This window comes from Vipera berus, assembly GCF_964194415.1.
Source record: "Vipera berus genome assembly, chromosome: 7".
Classification (NCBI taxonomy): Eukaryota; Metazoa; Chordata; class Lepidosauria; order Squamata; family Viperidae; genus Vipera; species Vipera berus.
The window spans coordinates 61,348,828-61,360,985 of record NC_138209.1 but is presented as its reverse complement, the minus strand read 5'-3'; the positions used below and the strand labels follow the sequence as shown (position 1 = coordinate 61,360,985).

At 41.1% G+C, this 12,158-nt stretch overlaps 1 protein-coding gene across 2 annotated transcripts in view; it reads right to left on the bottom strand.

Annotated features, from left to right (window-relative positions):
• Positions 1-9,897, bottom strand: part of GUCY1B1 (guanylate cyclase 1 soluble subunit beta 1) — a 95,281-nt gene extending 85,384 nt beyond the window's left edge. The window contains exons 1-2 of one of the 2 annotated variants that reach the window (XM_081332734.1): positions 8,274-9,897; positions 7,724-7,797 (exon numbers count right to left, since the gene is read on the bottom strand). In XM_081332734.1, coding sequence (XP_081188860.1) covers positions 7,724-7,797; positions 8,274-8,276 — 77 coding nt within the window. In that variant the 5' untranslated portion in view covers positions 8,277-9,897. The remainder of the gene's footprint in view (positions 1-7,723; positions 7,798-8,273) is intronic. The other variant, XM_081332733.1, reaches the window with a different exon arrangement.
• Between the last annotated feature and the right edge of the window lie 2,261 nt (positions 9,898-12,158).

Here is a 12,158-nt window from a genome sequence, read left to right as displayed (position 1 = left end):
TGTGGAACTACCTACTTCAGGCATGTCAAACGGCCGACCTGCGGGCTGGATGCATCACGACAAAACCACGCCCTCCCCATTGCCAGCAATAGGGAAAAAGTCGTGATATGTCATGTGATGTCACATGACGTCACGAGTTTGACATGCCTGACCTACTTAGTTATACAATGAACATATTTGGAAGATCCAGAGAAGAAACCAAACATCAACAGAGAAGCTAAAGTATGTGTGAAGAACATCTCATATTCTATCACTAGCATGTCCAGGTATAATTTAAAAAAATCTCATGCCTGAGATCCCAGGAAATAACTGGCAGTTAAAGTAAAAGGGTTTCCTAAATGAACTGATTCATGAAGATGGGCATCCTTCTGTAAGTGAAGGTCTAGGAGCACGTAAGTGTTCTACCCTCTCTTGAATGCATAGAAGAACAACTACTTGATAAACTAAAATATCAAAACAAAAATGAATTAATATGGTTTTTCTCCTATCACTAAATGTTACTGCTCTTTTGCATCTTCCTGAAGACAAATGGAGAAAGCTGAAAGCCTTCTGAATTGTTCTTTCTCCCTTTTCCTATTATTTTTAATTAAAGGAAAGTAAATCTAATTAAAAGTCTATTTGAAAAAAGTTATCTTACTCAAATAGTTTTTTGTCTCTTTTTTCTCTGTCTGTGCATACTTATGTACATTCACAGAGCATGTATTTTTGGGTTAGTTAGAGATGTTTTGTTTTTGGCAATAATATCAAAATAAATTCCCAGAGTGTTCTGGAATGGTTTTTTTTTCAGCTTTCCAGTTTAGTTTCTTACTGGTCTTTAATCCAAGTATGTTGTTGTTGTTAGTTGCGAAGTCGTGTCCGACCCATCGCGACCCTATGGACAATGTTCCTCCAGGCTTTCCTGTCCTCTACCATCTTCTGGAGTCCATTTAAGCTCACGTCTACTGCTTCAGTGACTCCATCCAGCCACCTCATTCTCTGTCATCCCATTCTTCTATTGCCCTCAATCTTTCCCAGCATTAGGCTCTTCTCCAGTGAGTCCTTCCTCCTCATTAGGTGGCCAAAGTATTTGAGTTTTAGCTTCAGGATCTGGCCTTCTAAAGAGCAGTCAGGGTTGATCTCCTCTAGGACTGACCGGTTTGATCGCCTTGCAGTCCAAGGGACTCGCAGGAGTCTTCTCCAGCACCAGAGTTCAAAGGCCTCAATTCTTTTGCGCTCAGCCTTTCTTATGGTCCAACTTTCACTGCCATACATTGCAACTGGGAAGACCATAGCCTTGACTATACGCACTTTTGTTGACAGGGTGATGTCTCTGCTTTTTAGTGTGCTGTCTAGATTTGCCATGGCTTTCCTCCCGAGGAGCAAGCGTCTTTTAATTTCTTGACTACAGTCCCCATCTGCAGTGATCTTGGAGCCCAGGAAAATAAAATCTGTCACTACCTCCATTTCTTCCCCATCTATTTGCCAGGAATTGAGAGGGCCAGATGCCATGATCTTGGTTTTCTTAATGTTTAGTTTCAACCCAACTTTTGCACTCTCCTTCTTCACTCGCAACAAGAGACTCTTCAGTTCCTCTTCACTTTCTGCCATTAGAGTGGTATCATCTGCATATCTTAGGTTGTTGATATTTCTTCCAGCAATCTTAATTCCAACTTTTGACTCCTCTAGCCCTGCCTTTCTCATGATGTGCTCTGCATATAAGTTAAATAGGCAAGGCGACAGTATACAGCCTTGCCGGACACCTTTCCCAATTTGGAACCAATCAGTGGTTCCGTGTCCAGTTCTCACTGTTGCTTCTTGGCCCGCATATAGGTTTCTCAAGAGACAAATAAGATGTTCTGGTACTCCCATCTCTTTAAGAACTTGCCACAGTTTGTTATGATCCACACAATCAAAGGCTTTAGCATAGTCAATGAAGCAGAAGTAGATGTTTTTCTGGAACTCTCTAGCTTTCTCCATGATCCAGCGTATGTTGGCTATTTGATCTCTAGTTGCTCTGCCTCTTCGAAATCCTGCCTGTACTTCTGGTAGTTCTCGATCCACATACTGCTGGAGTCTAGCTTGTAGGATTTTAAGCATAACTTTACTAGCATGAGAAATGAGTGCAATGGTGCGATAGTTTGAACATTCTTTGGCACTGCCTTTCTTTGGAATTGGAATGTAAACTGATCTTTTCCAATCCTGTGGCCACTGTTGAGTTTTCCAAATTTGCTGGCAAATTGAGTGTAGCACTTTTACTGCATCGTCTTTTAAGATTTTGAATAGCTCAGCTGGAATACTGTCACCTCCACTAGCTTTGTTGTTGCTCAGCTTTTCTAAGGCCCACTTCACTTCACATTCTAGGATGTCTGGCTCGAGGTCAGTGACCACCTCATTGTGATTATCAGGGACGTTAAGCTCATTCTTGTATAGTTCTTCTGTGTAATTTTGCCATCTCTTCTTAATCTCTTCTGCCTCTGTTAGGTCCCTGCCATTTTGGTCCTTTATCATGCCCATTTTTGCATTAAACGTTCCCTTCATCTCTCCAATTTTCTTGAAAAGATCTCTGGTCCTCCCTATTCTATTGTTTTCTTCTATTTCTTTGCACTGTTCATTTAAGAAGGCATTCTTATCTCTTCTAGCTATTCTCTGGAATTCTGCATTCAATTGGGCGTATCTTTCTTTTTCTCCCTTGCCTTTTGCTTCCCTCCTTTCCTCAGCTATTTGCAAAGCTTCCTCAGACAGCCATTTTGCTTTCTTGCATTTCTTTTTCTTTGGGATGGTTTTGGTTGCTACCTCTTGTACAATGTTGCGAACCTCTGTCCATAGTTCTTCAGGCACCCTGTCTATCAGATCTAATTCCTTAAATCTATTTGTCACCTCTACTGTATATTCAACGGGGATATGATTTAATTCATACCTGACTGGCCTGGTGCTTTTCCCTACTTTCTTCAGTTTAAGCCTAAACTTTGCAACAAGAAGCTCATGGTCTGAGCCACAGTCAGCTCCTGGTCTTGTTTTTACTGACTGTATAGAGCTTCTCCATCTTTGGCTGCAGAGCATATAGTCAATCTGATTTCTGTGTTGACCGTCTGGTGATGTCCATGTGTAGAGCCGTCTCTTGGGTTGTTGGAAAAGAGTGTTTGCTATGACCATCGTATTCTCTTGACAAAATTCTATCAGCCTGTGCCCTGCTTCATTTTGTACTCCAAGGCCAAACTTGCCTGTTATTCCGGTTATCTTTTGGCTTCCTACTTTAGCATTCCAATCCCCCATGATGATAAGGACATCATTTTTTGGTGTTAGTTCTATAAGGTGCTGTAGGGCTTCATAGAACCGGTCAATTTCATCCTCTTCAGCACCGGTGGTTGGGGCATAGACTTGGACTACTGTGATATTGAATGGTTTGCCTTGGATTCGAACTGAGATCATTCTGTCATTTTGAGGATTGTATCCCAGTATTGCTTTTCCTACTCTTTTATTGACTATGAAGGCTACTCCATTTCTTCTGAGGGATTCTTGCCCGCAGTAGTATACCTGATGGTCATCTGAATTAAATTCACCCATTCCTGTCCATTTTAGTTCGCTGATACCTAAGATGTCGATGTTCAGTCTTGTCATCTCTTGTTTGACCACGTCCAGCTTGCCTTGATTCATGGATCTTACATTCCAGGTTCCTATGGAGAAAAAATCTTTACAGCATCGGACTTTCCTTTCACCACCAGACATATCCACAGCTGAGCGTCCTTTCGGCTTTGGCCCAGTCGCTTCATTCTTTCTGGCACTACTAGTACTAGCCCTCTGCTCTTCCCCAGTAGCATATTGGACGCCTTCCGACCTGAGGGGCTCATCTTCCAGCGTCATATCGTTTTGCCTTTTGGTACTGTCCATAGGGTTTTCATGGCAAAGATACTGGAGTGGGTTGCCATTTCCTTCTCCAGTGGATCACGTTTTGTCAGAACTCTCTGCTATGACCTGTCCGTCTTGGGTGGCCCTGCACGGCATAGCTCATAGCTTCATTGAATTACGCAAGCCCCTTCGCCACGACAAGGCAGTAATCCATGAAGGGGAATCCAAGTGTAATCAGATCCAATTTGTGGTTATCTTTCACGGACAGACAAATGTGCCAAAGTGCAAAGGAACATCCAACTGCCTTTGTGGGATGCTGGTCATAGAGTTAAGGCATGTAAAACCAACTACTGTCCCCAGAAAATAGTGGACTGTCCTTTGGTCAATTTCTTCAAGCTGAAGCTAGCCAGTTTGTTAATTGAGATTCCTTCAGCAAATAAATTAGATTCTAATCTCAATAGCCATTTCCAACTCTATGGTTTCACATTTTCTATACATGATTGACAACACTTAACCCAGTTATGAAGGGATGATTCAGACATCCTGGATAAGATCGTATCTTATTCATATGTACAGAAAGTGTAATGCAGTCTCCCAAGTGAAACTATTTGTTTGAATGAGGAATTGTGCCAAATGACAAAATGATAAGCATATATATAGTTATTTCATAAAACAGAATGTGCATATTCCTGCCCATTAACAAGTGGTATTCAATTATGGCAAAGAGAAAGAAAAAAGATGTAACTTATTAAGTGAAGTTTCATCTAGGGCAGTCTTTCTTAATCTATTTACCATAGAAGAACCCTTGGAATTATTTTCAGGCACTAGCAATTGAATTGCAGCATGTCAAAATTTCTACAGTTGCAAGCATTAACACCATGTAGTGCATGAATTTCTAAATGTATTTTTAATTACAATATCTAAGGTTCCATAGAAGCCCAGCTGGCCTAGAAATTAGAAAATCCCATTTTTCTAAGAGTCTTCGAAAAGAACCTTAAAGCTTGTTACTTAAAACCTATAGCCAGCTGCCACATTTGCAACCAACATGTTAAAAGAATGTCTTTTTCTATTCTTTTTCCATATATTTTTGGGATTGTGTTGGCTTTGTGATTTGGGCTAGTTTACATACATTGATTTTAATATAGCAATCAAGCTAAGCTATAATTTCTGAAAATTAATATTTAACAAAAGCATGGCTATAAATTTGCATGTATGATAAACAGCATATAAATCTAACACAATACTACTATAAAACCAGAGAAAAATATATCTAATCACTTGTCCCACGTAAGGTCCATTTAAGATTTTCCAACACCAAATTTATTAAAGCCCATTTAAGATTTCCCAGCGGCAAAAATATGTGATGAACATGTATTAATTTTTGCAGATCCAGAGTAACAAATTCCTCAAAAAATAATCATCTCAGGAACAATATTAGGAATCATTGGAATTAGGAATAAAAATTTCCCTACTCGTTACATCCTAACTTTATGCATAATGGAATAATGCTTATATTAGATCTAAAAATATATAGGTAAAGGTTCCCCCACACATGCGTGCTAGTCGTTTCCAACTCTAGGGGCCGGTGCTCATCTCTGTTTCAAAGCTGAAGAGCCAGCGCTTGTCCGAGGACGTCTCCATGGTCATGTGGCCGGCATGACTAGAAGCCAAAGGCGCACGGAATGCTGTTACCTTCCCACCATAGTGGTCTCTATTTTTCTACTTGCATTTTTATGTGCTTTCAAACTGCTAGGTTGGCAGAAGCTGGGATGAGTAACAGGTGCTCACTCTGTTACGCGGCAATCGGAATTCGACCTGCCAAACTGCCGACCTTCTGATCGACAAGCTCAGTGTCCTAACCCACTGAGCCACCGCGTCCCTTAATAATATATATAACCTTCAAATAGAATGGTTTTCCATTTTACAGAATTCTTAGGCTGATAGAATGGATGGCTTTCTGTTGCTGGCCTGTTTGCATCTACACACAAATAACAACACCAACAATAGAGTTGGAAGGGACCTTGGAGGTCTTCTAGTCCAACCCGCTGCTCAGGCAGGAAACCTTACACCATTTCAGACAAATGGCTGTCCAGTCTCTTCTTAAAAACTTCCAGTGTTGGAGCATTCACCGCTTCTGGAGGCAGGTTGTTCCACTGGTTAATTGTTCTAACTGTCAGGAAGTTTCTCCTTAGTTCTAGGTTGCTTCTCTCCTTGATTAGTTTCCATCCATTGCTTCTTGTCCTGCCTTCAGGTGCTTTGGAGAATAGCTTGACTCCCTCTTCTTTATGGCAGCCCCTGAGATATTGGAACACTGCTATCATGTCACTCCTCACCCTTCTTTTCATTAAACTTGACATACCCAATTCCAGCAACTGTTTCTTATACGTTTTAGCCTCCAGTCCCCTAATCATCTTTGTTGCTCTTCTCTGTACTCTCTCTAATGTCTCAATATCTTTTTTACAACATGGTGACCAAAACTGGATGCAGTATTCCAAGTGTGGCTTTACCAAGGCATTATAAAGTGATATTAACACTTCATGTGATCTTGATTCTATCCCTCTGTTAATGCAGCCTAGAACTGTGTTGGCTTTTTTTGGGGCAGTTGCAGCACACTGCTGACTCATATTTAAGTGATTGTCCCCTAGTACTCTGAGATCCCTCTCACAGTTACCACTGTTGAGTGAGGTACCCACCTATACTGTACCTACGTATTTGGTTTTTCTTGCCTAAATGTAGAACTTTACTTTTTTCACCACTGCATTTCATTTTGTTAGATAGCGCCCAATGTTCAAGTCTGTCAAGATCCTTCTTTATCTTAAGCCTATCTTCTGGAGTGTCGACTATTCCTGCCAGCTTGGTGTCCTCTGCAAATTTGATGAGTTTCCCAACTATCACCTCGTCTATCCCCTCAAATACACAAGTTTTTTGTATTTAGCATCTATAAAGGCATATAGAAAACCTGTAAGCTTGTATTCTAATAGTTGATCCTAATAAAATTATGAACATAACCCCTGCAGTCTGTTGATGTGATTAAAGCACCAGTCTAGAAGCTGGGAGAGCATGTGTTCTAGTTCCATCATAGGCACAAAGCCAGCTGAGTGATCTTGAGCCAGTCTCTTTCTCTCATTTCTAGGAGACAATGGCCAACCACTTTTGAAATCTTGGTAAGAAACTGCAGGGGCTTGTCCAGTTGCCAGGAGTCAAGACTGATTCAAAAGCACCAAAAAGCATGTTCTATGTCTTTTATATATTGTTTATATATTGTTTTTTTGCATATTTACTTAAGAGGTTACATCAAGGAAGCAAAACAGCACATAATTCCAGTTAAGGGAGAACGAGAAAAAGATACTTGAAAAAGGTGCTTCATCCTGCTTGAAAAATTCATGGAGCTGGACCTACTCTTTCCTGAAAAATAGCTGCTGCAACTAGAAATGCTTAAAACGTAAGAAGTTATTCACCCTCTCCCCATGGAGATTCTCAACCCTAAAAGTTTTGGCTGCCTGTTTTGTTTTTCCCATCAACTCTGCGGTCAGAGTCAGCCATGAAAAACGGTCACCTCTTCCCATGAGCAAGCTGCTCTCACCTCCTGTTTCTCCCCTTGGGGAAATAAGAGTCTTCCACCAGCATTTCTCTCCCTCCTGCACCCTTCAGAGCGTGAGAACCAGGCAAAGTAATGGCCTGGAGAGAGTCCCACCAAGCAGAAGCAGACTCGCGTCTCAGCTCCACCAGGCATCAGACAAGGAGGAGGAATAGCCTACGGAAAACTTTCACTCCACTTCCTGATAAGAAACAAGGAAGCAGAGCCAGTTCCAGTGGGGAAATGACAGTGTTTTTCTGTGGACGTATTCGGCCCTGAGGTTTTTCAGGTAAAGCTGAAACCCACATGGCTTCTACTTACTTGATGTCTTCCCAGACTTCAGGGCCGTAATTCCGAATCACCAGCAGCTCCAGGGCGTGATTGACAAAACCATACTGTGAAAGATAAAAGCCGGGAAAAGTCTTCGGTGACTAGAAGGCTTTGGGAAAACGTAAGAGTAGCAAAGGGCAAGAGGGAGAAGATGGGTGGAAACGGGAGAAAAACCCAAGTTGGGTTCAAAAGAAGCAAGAGACTAGGTAGGAAAGCTGGCAACTCTCCCTCCCCCTACTCCAAGTATTTAATGCTTATTCAAGACAAAATTGAATGACCCACTGAAGGCGGAGCTATTAAAATTTGCACAGAAGGGGAGGGGGGAAGGGAAATGCGAGAGACAATCCGGACTGGGACGGATAGGAAGGAGCAGGGTGGGCCGCTGCATCGCTCCGCTTGCACCCCTTTTCTCCTTCGGAGCTCTTCTCTTCCTATATTCCCCCAACCTCAGCACCGCGCATCTTTCCCTTCCCCACCTCTGGTGCCAAAGACGAACCAGCACCTTCCGACGGGCCCTTGGAAGCGTCGCTTTCACACTCACCATCGCGCCTGCGGTCTACCCTTCCCCGGCTTCGCAGGGATACCGTTCCAGCAGCGGCTTAGCGAAGCAAAGGCTGAAGAAGAGCAGGCAAGCAGCAGCTCGGCGCGACAGCCGCCCACGCGGGCACCCTCTGATTGTCACCGGACCGTAGCCAATCGCAAGATCAGCCAAGAGGGTGACTTCCAATCAGAAGCAGAGGAGGAATTTGGGTACTCTTCTGGCCCCGGGCGGTGGACGAGAGAGGCCGGGGGAGGAAAATTGATTAGAGGGCAGGAGAATGCAGGCCGATGGATAGAAAGCTCGCAAAGGCGTGAATAACCTCGACTGTGGGAGGGAGAAGAAGATGCGAAAGCTCGCATTATAAGTGTTCACGTGTGATGCCCCTAATGCGGTGACAAGCAGGATCTTCCCTCTTGCGCACATTCATACCGCTTTCTCCAGTAATATTAGATAATGCCCGGTCGCCTTAGTTACCTGTTTGCTTTTTTTCTGATTAATATAGAGATGTACCTTTCTAGAAACTGATTTTTTTTCGGTCTTGTAGGGAAACTATCTCTGCTATATTTCATTGCCTTAGCTTATTTGAATGAATAGAGTCAATTCTATCCATGATTTCATCTCCAGGAAGTACAGTATACACATTCTTGTAATGGAAATCTGTTACATTTTTTATTTATTTATTAAATTTGGTGGCCGCCCATCTCCCCACAAGGACACTCTGTGTAGCTTCCAAGATTAAAATGAAGCCATAAATACGTATATGAATAAATAGATAAAATCACATTAAAATTAAAAATGCAAGTTATAACTAAAGATGGGGAAGAAGGGAGGAGAATGAGGGAGAGGGGAAAACTGCTAAACCGCCAGTGTGAAATTTCCCCATTGGAGCCCCAAGCCAACTGGCAGAGCCAAATCTTCAGGCTTTTGCAAGTCTAGTTCTCCAGTCCAGGTCTCCAACAAGCTCAGGGCTGCTGCTTCTTGATCCTTAGATATTCTGCCCCCTCAAGAACTGGACATTACAGATTGTCCCTTTACAGTCAGTTTCAGTTCATTTCAGCTGCCAATTGACAACAAAGATGTGGATTCTGTTGTAGTTTAGACCTTATTAATAATTGCATGGGGAAGAGCCAATCTGACAGCACTCAACTGAAATTATAATTACAGCTGAATGACCAAGATTAATAATACTAGCATAGACTGTTCCCAAAGGAAAAGGGAAAAAGCTGTGATTATTTACCAAATTGATTCATCATTAAAGTGAACATTAAAAACTGGGGCTAAAAACCATAAGAGTTTCCAAAATTATATCTGTACATAGATGGGAAGCATTAAAACAAGGATAAGGGATATGAGCCACTTCATTACTGAATTACAACTTTTTCAACCATCAGGGATTATGGTGAGGAATATTGGTAACTATAACAGAACAATATTTTGAAGCCCACAGTTTCCCCACCCACTGGAATGCCAAATGTTTCAAATATATTTCTTAAGGTCTCATTTAAAATGTTTCCTTCTGCCCTCCCCAGGTCTTTTGAGATCCATTTTAAAATTGCAGTAATGTACTGTACTATACTGTCTTGCAAAAGGCGTTAGAAATTTTTCATGATATATTGAAAAATTGTATGAAATAAATTGGCAGAAATAAATCAATTGAGAAATGATATTGGTCTCTTCTATTTTTTGGAAATAACTGATAAAGATATGGAGTACAATGATTCAAAGCAATAATGTGAATTCAGAAGTATGTTAATATTGGATTTTTAATTGTACTGTGATTATTAACATCTATGAATTAGAAAAGGAGAAACTGTAAAGTATTAGATATGCTTTGGTGATGATGCAAAATTAGCCCTTATCAGAATTATCCAAGTTTCTCATTATCTAAATTTATTACATTTTATTGCAAATTATGGTTCAATTCAAATCACTCCCAATTTTCAGGTTATTGGTAAGTAAAATGAAATAGGAATCCAAATTCTCACTGTACCTAGGTTGCAATTGACTAGAAATAAACAATTTAATTAAAAATCCGCAAAACAGCCAAACTACACATCCAGTATAAAAAAAATGACATCTAATCAAAGAAAAATTTATTATGATCAGTTTGTTCTTGGAATATAAGATAATCAAATGATTTTGCCTGGCTGATTCACAATTTACAGATTACTACATTCATTTTCTATATTTATAATCTACACTTTTCTGCTTCATCTGAACTTTTCTCATCACTGAATTTATAAAATGTGATATGTGAACTTATGAATATTTCAAGGATTTTGATGTGTTTCTCACAGGCCTATATTTATAAAAAGAGGGAGAAAGCAGAACTACCCAACTCGTTTTTTGCATCCGTATTTACACAAAGGTGGAAAAAAGCCAACCTATCAAAAACAGTACTGTAAAAAACAGATTAGAAACACAAGTTAAGATAGGCAAGAAAATGGTAAGTGAGCACCTGTCCACCCTAGATAAATTCAAATCACCAGGACCAGATGTACTACACACCAAGGTTCTCAAGGAACTGGCAGATGTGATCTCAGAACGACTGAACTATATCTTTCAAAGATCCTGGAGCACTGGGGAACTACCAGAGGACTGGAAAAGAGCTGATGTAGTTCCCATCTTCAACAAAGGGGAAAAATGGATCCAGGAAACTACAGACCTATCAGCCTGACCTCAATACCTGGGAAGATCTTGGAAAAGATAATCAAGCAGCAAATCAGCAAACACCTAGAGGCAAACAAAGTCATTACCAAAAGTCAACATGGATTTGTCAAAAACAGATCATGATAGACAGCTCTTATTGCATTCTTTGACCAGGTGACAAAATTAGTGGATCAGAGAAATGTTGTGGATATAATTTACTTGGACTTCAGTAAGGCAATTGATAAAGTAGACCACAACCTACTACTTGTGGGTTAGATAGCATCACCACCAGATGGATTTGTAGCTGGCTGACCAGTCATACTCAGGGTGTGGTCCTCAATGGAACTGCATCTACATGAAGGGAAGTGTGTAGTGGGGTGCCCCAGGGCTCTGTTCTGGGCCCAGTGCTCTTCAACATCTTCATCAATGATTTGGATGAGGGGATGGGGAACTCATTAAATTTGCAGACAACACCAAAACAGCAGAAATAGCCAACACTCCACAAGATAGGCTTAAGTTAAAGAAGGATCTTGACAGACTTGAACATTGGGCACTATCTAACAAAATGAATTTCAATGATGAAAAAATAAGGTTCTACATTTAGGCAAGAAAATCCAAATGCACAGGTATACTATAGGTGGTATCTTGCTCAATAGTAGCAACTATGAGAGGGATCTTGGAGTCCTAGTGGACAGTCACTTAAATATGAGCCAGCAGTGTGCTTCAGCTGCCAAAAAAGCCAACACAGGCTGCATTAACAGAGGGATAGAATCAAGATCACGTGAAGTGTTAATACCACTTTACAATGCCTTGGTAAGCCCACATTTGGAATACTGCATCCAGTTTACAATGTAAAAAAGATACTGGGACTCAGTATAGAGAACAGCAACAAAGCTGATTAGGGGACTGGAGGCTAAAACATATAAGGAATGGTTGTTGGAATTGGGTTTATCTAGTTCAGGGGTGTCAAACTGCTGTCTTGCGGGCTGGATGCATCATAGCGAAACCGCGCCCACCCCATTGCCGGCAATGGCAAAAAAGTCATGATATATCGTGACACGTCACGTGATGTTGCGAGTTTGACATCCTTGGTCTACTTTAATGAAGGGAAGCACAAGTGTTCCAATATTTCAGGGGTTGCCACATAGAAGAGGGAATCAAACTATTTTCCAAAGCACCTGAAGGCAGGACAAGAAGCAATGGATGAAAACTAATCAAAGAGAGAAACAACCAAGA